At 36.6% G+C, this 20,367-nt stretch overlaps 1 protein-coding gene across 2 annotated transcripts in view; it reads right to left on the reverse strand.

Moving 5' to 3' along the window:
- LOC311207238 (transcription elongation factor A protein 1) overlaps positions 1-20,367 on the reverse strand; it is a 49,766-nt gene that overhangs the window by 3,898 nt on the left and 25,501 nt on the right. For both annotated transcript variants that reach the window (XM_084283197.1, XM_084283199.1), the window contains 6 exons: positions 19,188-19,250; positions 13,515-13,620; positions 4,879-4,966; positions 3,712-3,860; positions 2,122-2,178; positions 1,462-1,616 (listed from right to left, as the gene is read on the reverse strand). In XM_084283197.1, the coding sequence (XP_084139323.1) occupies positions 1,462-1,616; positions 2,122-2,178; positions 3,712-3,860; positions 4,879-4,966; positions 13,515-13,620; positions 19,188-19,250 (618 nt within the window). The remainder of the gene's footprint in view (positions 1-1,461; positions 1,617-2,121; positions 2,179-3,711; positions 3,861-4,878; positions 4,967-13,514; positions 13,621-19,187; positions 19,251-20,367) is intronic.

Below are 20,367 nucleotides of genomic sequence, written 5' to 3' on the forward strand. Positions count from 1 at the left end.
GGGGTAGCTCTACTCAAATGGAGATGCCTCATAATACTGCACAAACAAGGCACCTTCTTTAATTAATTGCTTAACAACTTCTTCTAGTAAGTTTTCCTTGACTTTAAGCATTTTGTTGGGTAAGATTATGTAAAAGCAAACTTTGCTTTGCATAAAACTTCACGCATACAGCTAGTTTCAAAATACTAACTGAAGAGCTCATATTCACGGTTTGTTTTTTTTTATTATTTGTTTGTAAATCTTGTATTAATGTGGTTTGACTTCAGAAATCATCTTTTTGATAGAACAGGTTATTTTAGCCATTACATTTAAAATCTTAGTCCAAGACATCAGTTAAAACAAAGAATGGGCACTGGATAACATGAAACGTATTTTTGTGCATATTTACATACACATGCATGTAGAATACAAAAACTCAAAATATGCATTTAACTTACTGCTCTTTACAAGTTCCTTTATCAGCCTTCATTTGCCCTGGCCTTGATATAAAGCTTTATAAAAAGCTATTCCTTCAGATCAAAACTAGTCATGATTTTCATTACTTGATTGTAAATTTAATTTCTTGTCAGTCTCCATGATTCTCCTTTATACCTACCTGATTGTGGCCAGTATAAGGAGGGTGGGAAGTAACAGAATCCAACACATACAAGCAGAAGTACAAAACAGAAATCAGATGTTAACCATGCTTTTATTTTCCTTTCCTATAACATCTAATTTTTTACTTCAGACTTCCTAGATTTGTTTTGATTTATAAATACAAAGATAGCGAGCATCTGAACAAAAATTTCTATTAAAGTGCTCAAAATGTTCTTCCAATAGCATAAATTTAATTTGATTCAGAGGGCAATTCTCCTAGCTTCTTTACCCCATCATTTATGTCGTCTTTCTATTTATTGTGAAGAGTTTCCTTCAAAATCATTTCAAGTAATCTGTCAAATTTGAGATAAGCTTTGACTCAACACTGAAAATGCCAAAAGGAGAGGGACTGATTTTTACCAGTGTCATCCCATGCATAGGGGTATAACAGCAGAGGTTAGTATTTGCAAAACAAATGGCAAGACAGACTACCACAGATGGTATAGTATTACATATCCAGAAGCATGAATTGGTTAACAGCTTGAAATCACTAGCCAGATATATTTATTTACATCTTCCTGAACTTAAGCTATCACTGATACATCACGTGGCCTTTCAAAAACTACCCAGTATTCTGTGCTTCACAGAACTTGCAAACGACAGCTTACCTGTCCCGTGACTCACAGAGAAAATCAGATGTTTAGGAACCATTAACACGGTTAACACTTCCGTTTGCTCTGCACCAATAAAGCCCTGTATAATTCAAACTGTGAAAGCCACAAACAAGCCATAGCCTCTCGAAGTACAAACACCTTATATTAACTGCTTCTGTGGCCAGGACATAAGTCCAATAGGGAAACAGTTCAAGGCATATGGTTTACTTACCTCTGCTGTCATTTTGGCAAGCTTGTCAGGAGGTATGTTCCCACATAACACATTTTTCCTTAGGTTTGGATTCTTTGCATCCTTGAGATTTGCTATTCTACTTCGTACCCTATTTTTGTATTTCATATCAGTGTTTTTAAACTCCTGAAAAATTGGTGCTTTGGATTTAAGGAACAAAACATTAGCAAGTAAAACAGAGCACTAAAGAATATTCTTTTTTGGGGGCAATCTTTTAAAGCCAAGTCCTTCCCCCACCTCCAAACAACAGTTCCTTTCCTGTTCAACAAAGCAGACACTAGTTCACGTCCTGCCAAAGCATAATTGTAATTTAGCACAGTTTGCGAAATGTGAATTTTGTGGTAATAGAATTTTAATCAAAATTCTCAGAAATCAGCCATAAATTTAAGTCCATCCTGAGGATCAATTAACTTCTGTATAAAAAGTAAGAATAAAAATCGTACACATAAAAAAAGCTACAGGTTTTAAGGTATGTGGTTTAGGCTGTGGTATTTTTTTAAACACTGAATTTCTGAACTGATGTGTTAAACACAGTTTGCTTGGTTTTGTCCTAGGTTAAATAAAATATTCACTATACAGATAAAATAAACTAATTTTTAAGATTATCAATGTTCTCTTATCCTAAAGCACAACAAAGGATATCTTCTTCAATCTGAGAACCCAGCTCTTCCTCATCAGCACCAATAGCAATGTAATCATCTGAACACAACAAAAAATAAAATATTATTTATTAGCACTCTATGATCTCAGCAGTATTTTATATCACTGAGTGCCCATTCAGAACATCAAAATAGAACAAATTATGAAACAAACACAATGAATTTTCTTTTTGATACAGAAAGTTTCATTTACTAAAAACTTATTATCTCGAAACTTTACTTTGAAGAAAAATAAGTGAAATGAAGAACAATAAAAGATTTTTAAAAAGCTTAATAGCCTTATATCTTTCACACAAAAATTTCTGTCTAGTTGCAAACACAAGTAGTAATAAAAAACACTTTGCTATACAGAAGAAAAAAAAGTTTTCTATTAGGCTCAGAATCTACCCATTTCCAACATGCATCTGTGCAAAAAATAGGTTTTTATAAAAAGAAAATATTCTTTATCAGGTCTTATCAATTCTTTCAGTCCACACAACAAAAGCCACACAATGTTTTGCAAGCATGCAAGAGACTGATTTCATTAGAAACACTTGAATTAAATAACAATATTATAATTAAAAAAAAATGCAGAGCTGTAGAGTCAGAAAACATGCAAATTAGAAGAAGTAAACCATAGCAATCTTGGTAACATTAGGAAAAGAATTCTTGGAAACCTAGATAAAATTCCAACTACATATAATTATGAAAACTAAGATGCTATATGCACATTTCTGGTTACAAATGTTTTTAAAGTCTATGAACTACAGATACAGAGGACCATAAATTCAAGGTCTTTAGTCGGCTTTGATTAGTGTCTGTGTTGTAATTTATGTGAATTAAAAGTAAAGAACAAAAGAGTGAAAAGAGTAAAAAAGATTACTTCAGAAGTCTGCTTACACTGTGTCAGCTTCACCTAAGCTAACAACAGAGAAAGAGGAGGTGGGTCATAAGTTCTGGTAGAAGAGAAGGACCCAAAAGAATTCAGGTATTCTGAGTAGTCCAACTTTTTATTTGCCAGTTTAAAGACACAGAAGTGTACATGATGGGGAAAAAAAAACCACCACACACACACAAAAACAACAGTAACAGTTAAGCAATTTACAGATGCCCATAAGGCATGAAAGCTGAACAATGCAAGAATGCTACTGTGATTGTATCAATGAAACTCCAAGGTTAAATCAAAACAAAAAGGCAGCCTTCAGAAATTGGAATCTGAAGGCTCACAGGACTGGAGTAAGAAAGGCAGTCGTGAATAAAGTGCCATTCAGTCACAGATAAGACAAAAAATAGCAGCTTCCATTAAAAGATTCAAATGAGGCATTACAGAGGAAATAACTTCCTGAAAAGAAGGTCCACTCTAGGCAAGATATCAGTTGAACAGAAGCTACAAAACGTCCCATATCACCAGCAACAAAAAAGTATTTCAAAACATATCCATACTGCCAAGGCTACCCAGTTTCTTGCAGCTTGGGTGAACTGGCCTATTGGGCATAAAGAATACAATAAACAAGGGCAGGAGAAGAACAGAGTGGGAAGGACTGAAATGAAAAAGGAAATAGTTAAACTTGAAAATATGGTCTACAAAGCTCACCTCCCGTTCTGAGAGCTGCAGAGAGCATTTCTCTACATTTCATTCGTACAGAATCTGAAGTGCTTGGAGCTCGAGGAAAAGAACGGATGAAAGAATTTGAGGAAGCACTACCCTCCTCCTTCCTGCTGCTGGAATTGCTACTTGAACTGCTAGAAAAAGGCAAGAAGAAAACTAGTATTACGTATTTTTTCCCTTCTTCAGATGACTTTGTTCTGGGGCAAAACACAGATCTTTTGCTATACCCATTGATGATATTGAAAAAAATAAAAGAGAATACAGGTCACTTTCTAAAAGCTATTTATGGCTCTGGAGGCAATAAAATTTTAAAATGTCTTTAGAATGTTAGCTAGGGTGTTTCACACAAGAGAGACAGCAGGTATTTCATTCCATGATGTGGTAAGTTTCAATTCTCAGTTCTCTACATTAACATGAAACCATTTTTTCCTCATGGAACTTTGCTTTATAAAACAGTGAAGAAATACCATTCTAATGTTCAGTTTGCAGCGAGTGCATTGCATTCACTCTACTTAGCATACTGAAGTGGTACTATAGTGTAAGGCTGCTTTTGCAAACTGTAAAACTGTTTTCAATTCACTTTGGGACAAATGATTAGAAGTTAAATTTCAATTTGAAAATGGCACTTGTAAACAGATTCACTACAAACAGAAACACACAGGAAAACTAGACTTGTCGACACTATTTTGCAAATGCTCATTAGCTCCTCAAGCGTCATTTACATGGGCTCATCTTTCTGACAACATATATTTTGTCTCTACTAAAAAAGGTGTAGAACAAGACTGTTTATTAAACACATAAGCTCACAGACAAAAGTAGTATTCTAAGCCTCTAGCATATGTAATTACCGCAAGGTTGTAACTGAAAGTTGTTTTACAGTTCTCAAAGCTCGGTGCTAAGATTGAGAAAAGAAAGTATCTGACAGATAAAACAGAATAAATAAACAAACAATAACTAGTCTGGCCTTATCTTGGCCTGTGTCTTTTTTTTTTTTTTTTTTTTTTTTTTTTTTTTTTTTTTTAAATATGCCAGCAGCTCTCTCTAATACGACAAATTTGGGCCACAGTTTAAATATATATACACACTGGTTGATTTTGCAGGTTAAAGCCAATTTATACTGAGTGAGATTATTTGTCTTCAAGAACTAAGTACCTTTCTTCTCTTGCTTCAGGGCTGTTTTGTGAGGAAGATGCAGACTCCTTTTTCTTTTCCTCAGAATCTTTATCAGTTGAAGGTCCATCTGGGAATACAAAACACGAGAAACTTTTACTCGATAACTGATTTAAAACAGTGGCAGAGTATCTTTGATGGTTTCTTCTGAGTCAATTAGAAATGCTATCAGCTCTCACTCTCTGACTTGACTTTCTCTTGCTGAAACAGTTTTCTACCCTCAACAGCCTCACCAACCCAGCAAATGAAATATATGTTAACACTTAGATGCTTCAGGTCAAGACCAATATCTGCTTAAAATGACAGTGAAGACATGATGAAAAGGTAAACTTCTACAATTTATTTTTGCCAATTCTACTGCATGAGATACACAATAACTACTTAAATAGAGACTTCATTAAGTCTCTGAAGTTCATCTCCCATTTTTTAAATACCAGTTCCCACTAAATGCATTTAATTCTTTTCAACTATATTCACAGTTTCACATTCTGTTCAATTATATTTAAAACACTGAATGAAAGGAACTGTAGGGTAGAAGCTACCTATGGTTGCCAAAAAAATACAGAATACAAAAATACAAAAAGTTTTTGAAGGAGTTTTACAGACGTGCACACAGTATTTTCTGTGATAGCTCTAGGAATATTGTTTAAAAAGATTTAAAGTTGCCTTTCCCCCACACAGGATGTATTTAATGATGATAACATCACAGAAAATAAGAACGGTCTTTTATTAAAAAGGGCAATCACAACACTTATCTGCAGCCTCGTGAACACCTTTTTATTGTAAAGGGCAATTCAGAGTGGCTAAATCAAGCTCCAGCTTTGACTTGCTTTCAGAAAGGTTGACTCTCTCCACTAGGTAGAGAGAAAGATTCGTGTCACCCACCTAAAGTTAGATTTTGTTAATTCCCCTCTGAGCCCTCATAAATCTGGCATTATACATCTGATTCTATAGACCGTTAATATTTTGATTACAAATATATTTAAAAAGAACTAAAACCAGATCAAAATAGGGAAATCTGATAAGGCTTAGTCATTCCTGTCAAGATACCCCAAACCAGGTATCTACACCTTTGCTTAAGCATCTAAAAGTATCCTAATTTCCAAAAGAACCCCATCTCCATATGTCTCTTATTTGAGCACTTAAAGCACACATCTAGTATTCTGTCTCCAGCTGCCTCAAAAAATAGATGCCTACAAAACAGTATGGGAACCAGGCAAATACACAAAATACTTCTCCAGAATATTCCCCCAGACTTCAAGAACTTAAAACTTTAAAGATTTCCTCACTAAAATTCACTAAGCAAATGAGGCTACAAGCTGAACAGATCACATACGTTTTCTGCTATGACACCCAAGGTGCACAGAGAAAGGAAACAAAACCCATTTTACCATGCATATTGACATGACTACTCTCTATGGCAACAAACAATACCTAATTTTAAAAATATTCTATATATGCATGCTGTCTCATTTACCCTCATCTTAAGTACATGATCATTTTTGTCAGAGGTTTTAAGACAAACTGACAGATCAGCCTTGGGCTACGCATTTCCCCCAAGCCTCAGGACACAAAGTATTAGAACAAGTCCAGAGGAGGACCACAAAGATGAGACTGGAGCACCTTTCCTACAAGGACAGGCTGAGAGAGCTTGGGCTGTTCAGCCTGGAGAAGAGCAGGTTTCAGGAAGACCTTACAGCAGCCTTCCAGTAAGTACCTAAAGGGGGCCTAAAGGAAAGCTAGGGAAGGACTCTGTGTCAGGGAACGTAGGGATAGGGCAAGGGGGAATGGCTTTAAACTGAAAAAAGCAGAGATTTAGATCAGATGTTAGGAAGAAATTCTTCACTCAGAGGGTGGTGAGGAACTGGCACAGGCTGCCCAGAGAAGCTGTGGATGCCCCATCCCTGGAGGTGCTCAAGGCCAGGCTGGATGGGGTTTTAGGTCAACCTGGTGTGGTGGGAGGTGTCCCTGCCCATGGCAGGGGGGTTGGAACCAGGTGATCCTTAAGGACCCTTCCAACCCAAACTATGCTATGGTTCTGTGATTGGTGAACATTAGCCCTGATTGCTTCTTTCATTTATGAAGGGCAGAGTATATGTGAGGCAGAGGGTTAAAGTAAGAGGTAAAAACATGGCTCTTTCTACAACTGCAGAGCAGTCTAACCAAGTATGTCTCAAACCAACATCAAACTCCACCAGCCAAGACACCTGGATGATCTTCAACAAATAGGCATTCAAAACTACACTATCTTTAATCTCTTAGAGAAGAGTTTACACAGATTTCACAGATATCTTTTATTAGAAATCTTTTCTTCGTTTCTGTTTAGTCCAGCTTCAGTAATCTGAAAATGAAGTTAACAATATTCTCTGCTTAGTAGAAATACTCTAAGCCATTCACTTTTATCTATTGGGAAGTACCAAGGACAGGGGATTCAGTGTCAAGCAGTATTTATTCTTAAACTCACACATGAGCAAGGACACTTTATTTTATTAAATACTGTACTGACAAAAGAATAGTATGCAATTAACAGCTTGCTAGACAGCATTTCAACTATCCTTTGGGGAGAGGACAAAAAAAGTTAACCTTGAGAGACTGAAGTCTCTTCTAATTAACTTATTTTACATTCAGTGGTCAGACTCAAGAGCAAAGGGAGAATGACAGCTAATGGAAACTACAGACAACCACAGAAATTCTAACAAAGAAAGAGGGAAAAACAGCCTTTCTGTGTGAGACATTTAAAAATTCAAATGAGAACATGATTCATGTCAGGAAATCTATAGAAGCAGAAAAATATTAAAAATATTTAGAGAATTTCAATTATAATTCTAGGTCACTTTAAAGAGGCAAGATTATTTCTTAAACCATTCAGCTGTTAAAACTTACCCAAATTTCATTTTTAATTTTTAATTTTTTTTCAGAAACAAACTGAAATCGTCATCACTTTTAAGAACGAAAAGCATAATTTCAGTTTTAGCTACTGCAGCTTCAGAAGGCCATAAAAAAAAAAGTCTTTTTTTTTTCCTTGTTTAAACAACGTGAAGTAATTTATACTAACGCCTAGTTAACAGGAGGTTAGAGTGAATGGGACTCCAGTCTACAAGAAGTGAAGGAAGAAGGACCTAGGGAATAACAGGTCTGTCAGTCTGACCTTGGTACCAGGGAAGGTCATGGAGCAGACCACCTTGTATGTCCTTACACAGTACACATGGGACAACTGTGCCCAGTGATCAGATGCAGCCAGCATGAGTTTATGAAAGGCTGGTCCCGCTTGACTAACCTGATCTCCTATGACAAAATGACCTTCTTAGCAGATGAGGGCAAGGCTGTAGATGTTATTTATCTGAATTTCAGTAAAGTATTTGACAGCATCCCACAGTATTCTGTGAGAAACTGGCTGCTCACGGCTTGGACAGGTGTACAGATTGCTGGCTGAAGAACTGCCTGGATGGCCAGGCTCAAAGAGTCACAGTGAATGGAGTTCAACCCAGATGGTGGCTGGTCACCAGTGGTACCCCCCAGGGCTGGCTTTGTTCAACATTTTTACCTGGATGAGTACACCCTCTGCAAGTCTGCACATTTTAATCTGGATGAGTGCACCCTCTGCAAGTCTGCAGACAACAGCAAGTTTGGCAGAATTGCTTGAAGGTAGGAAGGCTGTTGATAGGGACTGGCCACATCCAATCACACTAGATTCAAAAAGGCTGATTGCCAGGTCCTGTACCTGGGTCATAACCCCATGTGGTGGTATAGGCCTGGGGAAGAGTGGCTGGAAAGCTGCCTGGCAGAACAGGACCTGGGGATGCTAGTCTACAGCCAGCAGTGGTGGCCATGAAGGCCAGTGGCATCCTGGTTTGCGTCAGAAATAGTATGGGCAGCAGGACAAGGGAAGTGATTGTCCCCTTGTACATGGCACCAGTGAGATTGTACCTTGAATACTGTGCTCAGTTCTGGGCCCCTCACTAAAGGAAGGATATGGGGTTGCCCGAGCATGCACAACAAAGTTGGTGAGGGGACTAGAAACAATAGTTATGAGGAGTGCTGAGGGAACTGGAGAAGAAGAGGCTGAGGGGAGACCTCATCACTCTCTACAACTACCTGGAAGAAGGCTGCAGCAAGGCAAGTGCTGGACTCTCTTCTCATGTGAACAGTGATAGGACATGAGGAAATGGCCTCAAGTTATGCCAGGGAGGTTTAGATTGGGTATTAGGGAGAATTTCATGGAGATGGCGGTCAAGCTTTGGAACAGGCTGCCCAGGGAAGCAGTGGAGTCCCCACTCCTGGAGGTGTGTGAGAGATATGTAGACATGGCACTGCAGAACGATGTTTAGCGATGGGACTTGATGACCTTGAAGGTCTTCTCCAACCTAAACGATTCTATAGCTCATACCTGATATGTAAATTAAGAGATGTTCTAAAACTATTTTTGCACTTGATATCCTATAAAGACACATACTATTCTTACCTTTAGTAAACACTATTCTTGAACATTCTTAGATTGTCATTTAGGAACTTGTTTTGTCAATAACAGTTTTTCAAATACAATCAGTACGTTTTTAGATGCTCTTGAACAACTTTACCTAATGACAGCAGTAACATACCTGTAAGATAGTCCTAGACTGTACCAGCTTGTTCCAGCAGAATCAAAACCAGATTTGAAATAATAGAAGATAGTATGCACAAATTCCATTGAGCAATACACTTCTGTGTAGTCTGGCTGGCATTATCTTAAAAACATTAAGCACTTATTAAGTATGACTAAGCAATTTTGTTTTAAGATATATATATATATATATATTGAAACAGGTATTTCAAAATGTTCTTGGACCCATTTTTAGGTTTTTGGTGTGTGTTTGGTTTTGTTGTTTGTTTGTTTTTTCCTGGAAATATATGATCAGACTTGTGGTTACTGACAAGAGTATTGTCCAATCATTCTGCAATTTCAGTCCAGATCACAAGCTTCCTGAAGTTAAGTTTACTCAGTTAAAGGTCTGGACTTTATTTTTTTAATGTATACTCTTAGAGTTCAGTGAATAATTATTTGTGATAGAGGATGTTAAATTCCTTAGAGATTTTTTTAATGAGGATAACTTCATAAAAACCCTCATAACTTGAGTGGATACAACATAGGCATCTGTATAACATACTCTGCATACTCAACTACTTGGCAAAACAATAACTACTTGCAAATTCTATGGTATGACTTAACAGTATTTCATTCTGAGAACTGAATTTGCTTCTTCATCTAAATTGTGACCAACTAGTCTGTGTGGTTTAACGTTTTTATAACAACATCTGAAAGCAATCTTTCACTGTAGTTCATGCAGTGACTCACTTCAGACAATGCCTGTGAGCCCTCTGCTGGGCAGCTTCTGACCCTGCTGAAAAAACATTTGTAACCTGCCATGGTTTCAGGCGAGCCATAAATATCTCTTAACACTCTGGTGATTCACAACCTTATTTTGATTTCTTCTCTGTTCCCCATGCATCCTTAAAACACAAGTTCCAAAAGCATTCAAACTTAGGTAGCACATGCACCCTGAACAGTCAAAGATTCTTTCCTAAATTCAAAATGTCATTTATAAAAATAACTCACAAAGACTTCAGATCTCTGAGTACAATGCTTGGTACGATTAACAGCTGTCCGCTTCTGTTGCCATCTTTGATCCATACCATTTTACATGCACTATAAACAGCACAATCGAAAATGATTTCTCAAGCAGCTCAACATATGGTATTTCGTATTCTTCTGAGAAAGTCAAAACTAATGATAAAACAGAATAAGAGCACTTTGTAAGATTCCCACCCATGCTTCATGCAGCCCAGATACCCTATCTTCCAGAGTTATGACACTAAGTTCTAATGAACACTGAGCAGTGAAATAAGAAGTGAAACATTTAACCTACTGTGCTTTCTTATATGGTCTACACAGGAGAATTTAACTACATCAGTTTTTTAATATAAGCAATGTTGTATTTTCAAAATTTGTTTGATTTTATATAATAAATGCACAATCACAACTGTAGCAAACCTAGCACCGTAGTGTACATAGAGCAATATCTTCCCCCGTAACAAAAGTTAGAGAATAAACAAAGGTCACATACCCTCTGCCCCAAGAACATATTTAGTTCTGACTGTTGTCAAATATTTGCTATTTACATTCCAGTTCCTCATATTGTTTCTGTTACCGAAAGGGTTGTGAGGCATTGGAACAGGCTGCCCAGGGAAGTGGTGGAGTCACCATCCCTGGAAGTCTTTAAAAGACGTTTAGATGTAGAGCTTAGGGAAATGGTTTAGTGGGGATTGTTAGCGTTAGGTCAGAGGTTGGACTCGATGATCTTGAGGTCTCTTCCAACCTAGAAATTCTGTGATTCTGTGATATTTGACATCACCTGATGAAAGCAGTCTTACAGTAGATTTCACAATTGTCTTAATCTGAATGTAGCAACCATCAAAAGCAGCAATCCCACCTTTCCGCAGCTGCATGTTACTGCCCCGATCCCTGTGCAGGAATCAGGAACTGTAAAAGGGCCGGATCAAGAATCTGACACAGTTGAGATGTAATCCAGAAGAACAAGACGTTTAGTTTACAACTGGTCAGTTCCCAACTCTGACCTTCTGGATAGCCACTTGAGCACTAGTCTTAGCACAGGAAGGAGCAAGAAGGCACCTCTGCAAAAGGGAGGTCAAGACCACCTCTTTCAGCAGCAGCCTATACTCAGATTGACCTACCGTCATCAGAGTCCTATTCCAGACTTCTATAGCAAGACCAACTTCAGAGGTGGAGGAATAATAATTCCTGTGTTTCACAATGTTTAAACAGTTACATATCAGTCAGCTATAGTAACAATATATTAAAACAAATTTGACTGACTGAAATTACGTTTAAAATAATGAAACAGAAACCTTTTTCTACTGTCTTAACACATGAATTGCAATTCCTTTGCTCGAAGGACAGTGACACCCAGAATGCTTAGCCAGTGCAAAATGCAGTATCTGGGAGAATTCCCAAAAGTTAAGAACTCTGTGGAAAACATTTCTTCTGCTTTGTTGCCTAAAATAAGTTGCACTATCAGAAATCTTTAAAAAAGAAAACAGTAACAGAGCCGTTCTTTTCTTTTTTGAATCATTTATTACATATTCCTTACTTACATGAATAACTTGAGAGCTAGGTCCCTCAGTCCAGCTGCTGCTTTCAAGTATTTAGAGGAGGTCAAGTTAATATGCAAGTCTATTGCTGCTTTTACATATCTTACCATTTTTATGCATCAGACAGTTGGACTTCAATCAAGATATAAGTGGAAATTTAATCAGATGTACATGATTTCTAATTTTTACTGGTGACTTCCGATCAGATCCTTTATAAAGTGTGCATTTAATTTATAGTAAAAGTCAGCATGATTTTAAAAGTATTTTGGTAATACTCAATATGCTGGTAAAATTTAATTACTACTACTAGCCTAACGAGTGTTATCTAACATTTTAAAGATACGTTAAAAAATATCTGTGGTATAGAAGTTGTGGCTTCTTATTAGGGTATGTAAGTTGTAGAAGATTAGTTAACACTACATAAACTGTCACCATTTGTCCATATTTACATGCATATACTGACAAAGGGATATAAAGTCATTTTTACCACGTTTACAAAAGGAATAATAAAGTATTTGATAAAATACTTCGTAATTGCCAAAATGAGGCTGACAAATGAGACTAACGGAGTTGACAAAATGAGGCTGACTGAGGCTACCCCTAAAATGGCAGCCAGGTATTTAGCATATTTTTCTAGACAGAACGTTGAATATTTAAATCAGGAGAAAATAAAACCTGTTTCCTATTTCAAAATTTTAAGCTTCCTAAAGCTTAAAATGGGATCCAAAGAAATTAAATTGAGTTCAACCCAGTGTTATTAGCAAAAATAGCTCAAAGATACTGCTTCAGATTAGAGTCTTTTCAAACACATTAGAATTAAGTGCTACAAGGCATCCTTGAATAACCATCTATTAACAAAAAGGTTTTAATAACTGTATTCATTGCTGTAATGGAAATTAAACAAAAAGTATTAACTCATTAATCAGTAAGTTATTTAAAACTATTAAGGTTTTAGAGAAATATGTACCATCGGTAAGTTATAACAGAATTTTAAAGGTGTTGTTTTTTAAACTGTTTTTTCTCTTCACATGTCACTTTATATCCAAACTTCAAAGTCTCTACACTTTCATATGAGTTTTGCACAAACTCTTCCAAGTATGTTATATTTGACAAAGGAAATAGTCAAGAAAAGGTTCGTTAGTTTTTAGTACTGCAGCACAGTCACTCTAGCTCAACAGCAGGCAATGAGACTTCAGAAATGAGTCATGTTGCAGAAGTTGGTTTCCTACTGTTTGTCAGCCCTAATCAAAGTATATTAACTTTGTTTCTGAATACATTTTCACAGTAATGCACCGGCGATAGTCAAAGAGATTAAAAAAACCCACTACCTTCACACAAATAGTTTCAATACTTAAGTAGAAGCACAAGTATATCTGAAGCAAGGAAGTAGAAGGATTTGCATCAAATCTGCATATAGCTGAAACAGTAAAACAACAAGTAAAAAAAATAAATAAAAGTTTGTGTCACCTTACCTAACAATTTCTTCCAAGACTTGATCAGAGATTTTGCTAAAGATGTAACTTCTTCATCTGTGCTTTGCTTGCGTATTGCATTCACTGACATTCCGATTCTGGTAGACTGCAACAGAAATAAAAACATACACTATGAAATGTGACATGAAGATAATTAAACAAATATAAATTTCTATGAAGTTGTATTTGGACAACCGTTTTTTTTTTTAATAAACTTTTTTGTTTGTTTTTAAGAATATTAGGATGAAATGCTGCAAACCTTTACAGAACTTCTACATTTTACAGTGAAGCACAACAGTAACATTTGTATACATCACGGAAGTTTGGGGGTGAAGAGGAGTCATCAGAAGATTCCTGTTCCCGAATCATTCAAAAACAAACAAACAAACAAAAAAACTCTACAGAACTACTTACCTAAACTAAGTATGGCATTCAAGCCATCTAAGAAAGTGAAAACCTTATATAAATTTTAATATTATAAAAATATTTTAGCAAAGGTTCTAAACTCAAAATCTTATTTTTCCTTGAAGCAATGACTGTATTTATATTTTGGCATGAGCAGAAGGTTGCTAACTGCTTCAGCAACTTCATATTCTTAGAATTCCCATTTACTGGCTATGGAAGAAGCTGTAGTATTAGTTGGGAGTGGCCATGTTTTAGGTTCCTAGCAGTTTTAGCAATATTGAGATTCCTTAAAACCTTAAGCACAGAGGTTTCTGCTTTTAGGTAGAAACAGTAAGAACTGCCCACACTTCTGAAAATGCCACGCTGGTGACAGGCTTTAAAACTTCGGCACTACTGCCACCTACAGGGTGAAGATGAGATTTATTTACAATCCATTCCTTCTAACAATTAGAATTTTTTCCTTTTAAGAGCTATGATTTGTGTCCTCGTGAACATTACCTTTAGATTAACAGCAAAAGAAGCTTCACTTCAGAGTATTTTCAGCTAACATGTTAATATAACAGAGTATTTCCACACTTTTAGTTTTGGGAAAGGAATAAAGCATTTAACAAGACAAATAAGCATTTTGCTACGATTTTGTATTTTGATTGATAAGTAAATTTTTAGATTGTTCTTAAGATGCTCAGCTTTGCTGCATTTACTATTTGGCAGACTCGTTAAATATAATTTATTCTATGTACTTTTGAAATGGTTTGTCATAGACGTCTTATCCTTTAAAGGAAAACTTAAATCTTTGTGTTACACTAAAAATGGAAATGATTTGTTCCTGTAAATTACTCCTTACAGCCCACACAAAACACTTCTTTGTGCTCCACGGATGTGCTAAGTGATTGGAAATGTACTGAAATATTCAGCAGCAAAGGAAGCATATCAAAATCTCAGGTCTGAAAATGAGTGCTAAGCATATTTTAGACTAAAGAAAACAGATGGCTACTCACTTGTATAAAAGATTTTTTCAGGATGGACTCTGCACACTCAGACTAACAGAAAACACCAACTAGATGCAGCAGCTCTTCCTCTTGCTTTCACTTTTCCCCTTCTGTGGTTGAGCACTGAGGACAAGCCAAGGACTTCACTTACGGGCTGGCACTTTGCATTTTTTCCTCTACTTTTGACTGCATGCTCTTTTCATGATATGCTTTAGCCATCAGCAATTACATCACACAAAGGCCTGACCAGAGCAGTACTGACCAACTGCCTTGGCATGTTAAATATATACTCTGGTCATTATGTTCAGACAATAAAAATAACATACATTTGGAAATCCATAAAGTATTTGTCATATCTGAACATATCTGAATGAGAAAAAATGTACCTACAAAAAAAAAAAAAAAAAAAAAACACAAACAAGAAAACCTGATAACTGGGTATAACTATGGCCTACTTTTATCAGAAATGGGAAAGGACACCAACCTACATTTTTACTTAATGTAGAAAAACTCAAGTAAAACTCAAATTTAATTATTTTTTTTTTCTCTGACCACGAGCAGAACCTATGCTGGTAACTGTATAAACTCTCAGTTTTCTTAAAAGTAGTATGTAAATTCACTTCATTTATTTTCAACACATGATATGGCCTCACTTAAAAAGACAGGAAGGTATGATCTTCCTACCTATCTGCCTGAGAACTGACACAGGTAGTCACAAGAGGTTATTGTTATATTCTCCAAATGACCACGCTTCAACTACAAATCGGCTGTCAGCATTTGAAATTCCTCAGTTTTCCAAGGAACTGTTACTGTGAGAGCCATTTTAAGTGGAAGATTGGTACTTCTGTCCAGTCCAATTTAACCTGTGAAACTGAATCATCTCTGTGCCAGTTTATAAACATGCAGGTCTCTGTATGGATCATTCTTCTTCACTCCAAATTCCGAAGCACTCCTCTTTTGCTTTTCTTTAAGAGGCTCAGACTTACACAAACATCTGTTTTCACCTCCAAAGCATTCAAGCTGTAGGCCAAACAGCCTACACAAGTCACCACAAGTAACCTATACGTGAACCCGAAACAAAGCATACAGTGGCAGCCAAAATGAAAGGAAGAAAGGCAACCACTGAGGCAAGCACTGGTGGTACCAACTTTAAATTGTATGAAAGTAATAGGACAGAGAATCTGTGAGCACTTGGACGAAAAGAAAGCCAAATTCAGTCCTAGAGAATAACTACCAACAACCTCCCAGGTCTCCACAACTTGCCAGTGGACTGGCGAGTCATTAACAAGGACCATAGATCATGGCTTACTTCTGCACAGGGGTGTGTGCATGTGTGCATGCGATTTCCAGTAAAACCTGTTGGTTAAAATAAAGGCTGTCTCTCTTTAGCTGCAGCACTACCCACAATTAGCATCAGAGAAACAACGTCTTTAATATTGTGCAGCTGCTAAACAGATTTGTAATTCTAATCCCCACATAAATCACGTGCTACAAAGGCTACAGGCTCCTTGCATAGCTCAGCTCAACAGCTGTTAAGGAAGCACATTGCCTTGCTCACACATAACTTGTTAGATATGACAGATTAGTGGATGTAATCACTTCGTTTTCCTGTGGCAGAAGTCAGGTAAGAAAGGCCAATGACACAAGCACAAACCCAAATTACTGCCACGTGCCTTCCTATTCCTTGCACTTGTGAATTGTCAGAGGATCTCCCCGGTTCAGACTGAACTGCCAGTCATGTCACAAGAGGAATTGTCACTCCTTTTATTACAAAGGAATAATGAAACTATCACATCAGTCTGCGGTGAATTTCTCAGAGTAGTCCATTTTTGAGCAGTTTTCAAAATGGGCATCAAAGTATGATTTTCATACTTTCTTGTGCTTCATCAGTCCAAACATAGCAACAGATATCTCAACCTACTTAGAGGAATTTAGAGCTCCCACTTTCTCACCATCATTCTCCTTAACATCAGCACACTAATGACCCACCATTTCAACTGGTGCTCCAAGTCCTCCACTGTTTAAGCAATTTTGGGAGACCAACAAAGAAACATAGAACGGATGTTACATATTGATAAAACTCTCAACAAAAATAATATAAATTTGAGTTTAAATGAAATCTTACACAGCCAAAAAGCATCTGGGATACAGCAATGGATACTTCAGAAAAACTTCTTAACAAAGCTACAGTCAGTCTACTAAGCAAGACTAAAATAGCTCATCCCTTTAGACTTACTACTAGACTTACAGAGAAATCTTCTTTAAAAACTCATATGGTGCCCCTCAATGCGGATTAAAAACAACCTGTCATTAGAAATATTATTCCACTTTAAAAACAGGTACCTGTGATGTGGATGGAAATAAATAAGCTTCTTTCAAATAGAATAGAAAACAAGACAGGATTAGTATGCAATCTATAGAAATTAAATCAGGGCCACACAAGTGCCCCAGAAGAGAGACACTTGAGTTTATACTCATCAAGATTTAAGAGTCCCCTCTGTTGATAACACTAGTAAGAAAAGTTTTCATTGCAACTAAAAAAGAATGAGTTATCTGAAGGGATGCAAGACACAGACTCCTGATGGCTCTTGAACAGGAGACATTTATTGCCTTTTTTCACTACTACATATACTATCCCTGTAGCCCCACGTGCTGTCCAGGCACCCAAATCTGTCATACAATTGATGTTTGTATGATGCAAAATAAAAAAAGTATCAAATTAAGTTCTAAAGTGACCGGACTTACGTATATCCCTAGGTATAATTGGTTAGAGACCCTCAGACAGGCGCCTTGAGCTGGTCAGCAATTAGCCACTGCCCCAGAGCTGTTAAAGCTCATCTTTAACACTGTAGCCAATTTACTTTATCTCAACCTTGCTCAAGGTTTTGTTTCTACCACTTGTTTCCTCATTATCTCTAATTCAGGGACGTGTGAAACAGCATGGAGCCACCTGCTAATTCCTTTACCAGTTATCTACTTGTACATTCGTCAGATCCTTCAGGTTAAAGGGTAAATAAAGATAGCTCTGCTGTTCTGTGTCAAACTGCTCCTGGTCTCATTCATCATACCAAGCACATGAGATTTGCAAAGCAGTATTTACATACATAAAGAATTTATGGAGCACTTACACAGGGATTTTTCATTCCAAAGGGGAAATATATATATATATAAATATATATATTACACGAATAGTTTTAATAAGATTTACACAAAGAAACTCAAAAAAAAATAGGGTTGGAGAAGGTGTTCTGTTTCTTTGTTTTAGGAACAAGGTTGGACATAGGGAAAAAAGTTGCAGAGTTGTATCAGCCATGCTCATTCATGCATAAAGGTGAAACTTTCAAATTCCTATTTTTTGTGGCAAATGGTTTTACTGATAATGTAACCAAAATAAATATATTTGACAAATATATAGGAAAGACTGATGCTGCTACAGATACTTTTATCTTTGTAGCCAATTCTTTATCTGTGGCCATTGTCACTTAGCAAAATGATACTTTTTAGTCTTTTGGAATTTAAGTGACTACCACAGCAAAAATCAGGTCTTCCACTTAGCCCTATTTGCAAATTTTCATAGAGATTCGTAATACCCAGTTAATTTGAAACAGAAGTTAAACACTGCAGAGCTACATGACAAACTTTGAAATTTGACATGTAAATGAAGTTCATTGACTTATTTTTTTGAAAAGTTTGCAAAAGTAATATACTATGTTAGAGATGTAGAGATAAGCAAAATGAGAGTGTACGCCTGCAAGTGTGAGACAGCACCACACCTGCATAGAGGAGCAAAACCGGTACTGTAATTACCTTTATAACTACACTACTCAGAGTTAGATGGATAAAAAAAGGAAATGATCAAATACAACCTACCTGAAGGTATGAACTACTGTTCTCTTCACTTAAAATCCAGCTACAGAACAAACTAGGTAAAAAGGAGGAGCTCTAATCAGGTGCATTCTCCCTTACAGAGAGGGAAATGCATCACATTTCTGGTAACAAGAATCTACAAATGTAAGTAAAGCAAATCTATAAGCAGTACTTTTCCTTTGTCTGTAACTACACTCATTATTTTTAACTCAAAAGATGACCTTTAAGAGTGGAAGCTAAGTCTCAAGTGCCCTGAATCAGGGTGAAATCAGACTACTTATCCAAAATAACAGATTCTTCAAGTGCTTTCTCCACAGGAATCTATTTTAATTAGTGCAACCTTCCAGATTTGCTGGCCTCACCTTCATTATTACAGGGTTAATTTTTGCAGCATAACAATAAAAAGTCATACCTGTAATAATTCAAGAGTCATGGGAATATTCTTAAGCTCCTTTAATAAATCAAGAGCTCCAGCCTGCAAAAAGGAAAAAGAAACAGTCAATTTAGTAGCAATGAGGTATTTTAAAAATAGTATCAACAACATACTCTTATGTGCCTTAAAGGTCCCAGACTGGATTCAAACCATCAGTTCCCAATTTATCCATGGAACAATTCTGGGCCAAGGAATGTTCTGCTTCACAAACTAAAAATTAACTCAGATTTCAAAGTATTCACCGAAAGACTAGGGAAGTTTCATCCCATATAATTCAAATGCCAGTCAGAGCATCCTGTAAATTGCCACTTAACCAACACACACCCTCAACAACAGGCATCTATAAGCACATTTTGCTTAACAGCATCAGAAACAAACCAGACAACAATTGGTAATCTACAACAAGCTCACCTGCTGTTTTAGACAAGAATTTGAGTTGGGAAGCTCTGTACAGCCCGTCAATAATGCAGCTCATTATAACTCACTTTCTTAACTGTATCTATAGTGATGTGGTAAAGCCATAAAATTATGCTGGTTTAAAAATGATAATCAGATTACGCTATTTAACTAGACACAGGTTTACTGTCCCCCATAGAAATGACAACTGTGCATGCATGTCTGCTAACAAATGCCCCAATTAAAAAGAAAAAAGTTGAGCAAGACTTGCTTTCAAGTCTTATTTTCAACTACTGACTTTAAATATTAATTCAATGAAATATACATACTAGACTGCATAGGTTAGTGCAGACAGATAAGAGTATTTAGCCTACACCAGACAGGCCAAGCATCAACTTTTTCCAGACTGGAAGCCAGAGCCCATCCTAATGCACTAGAAACAACTGAGCTAATGCTTTTGTTTATTATACAGCTGCCATGCAGTTTTCTTTATTCCTCTTCCACTGCTAAGATAAGGAAAGGTATAAATTAACACTATGAAAGCACTAGTTTCCTAGATAGATGAGTTCATTTCAGAGATGATACTCTTAGCTGATCTGCTAAATATTGATGACAATCTATATACACAGCTGCTCTAACAATTTGTTCATTTGTGATGCTGGCCTCACTTAGAAGTTTTCATAAATGCAAGCAATAGGCTTCCAAATTTCCTCACTCAAGCAAATCTCTGCACCATCCACTCCTTGCTACACATGCGTTGGCA

This window comes from Netta rufina (assembly GCF_964035555.1).
Source record: "Netta rufina genome assembly, chromosome: 2".
In the NCBI taxonomy this organism is placed as follows: domain Eukaryota; kingdom Metazoa; phylum Chordata; class Aves; order Anseriformes; family Anatidae; genus Netta; species Netta rufina.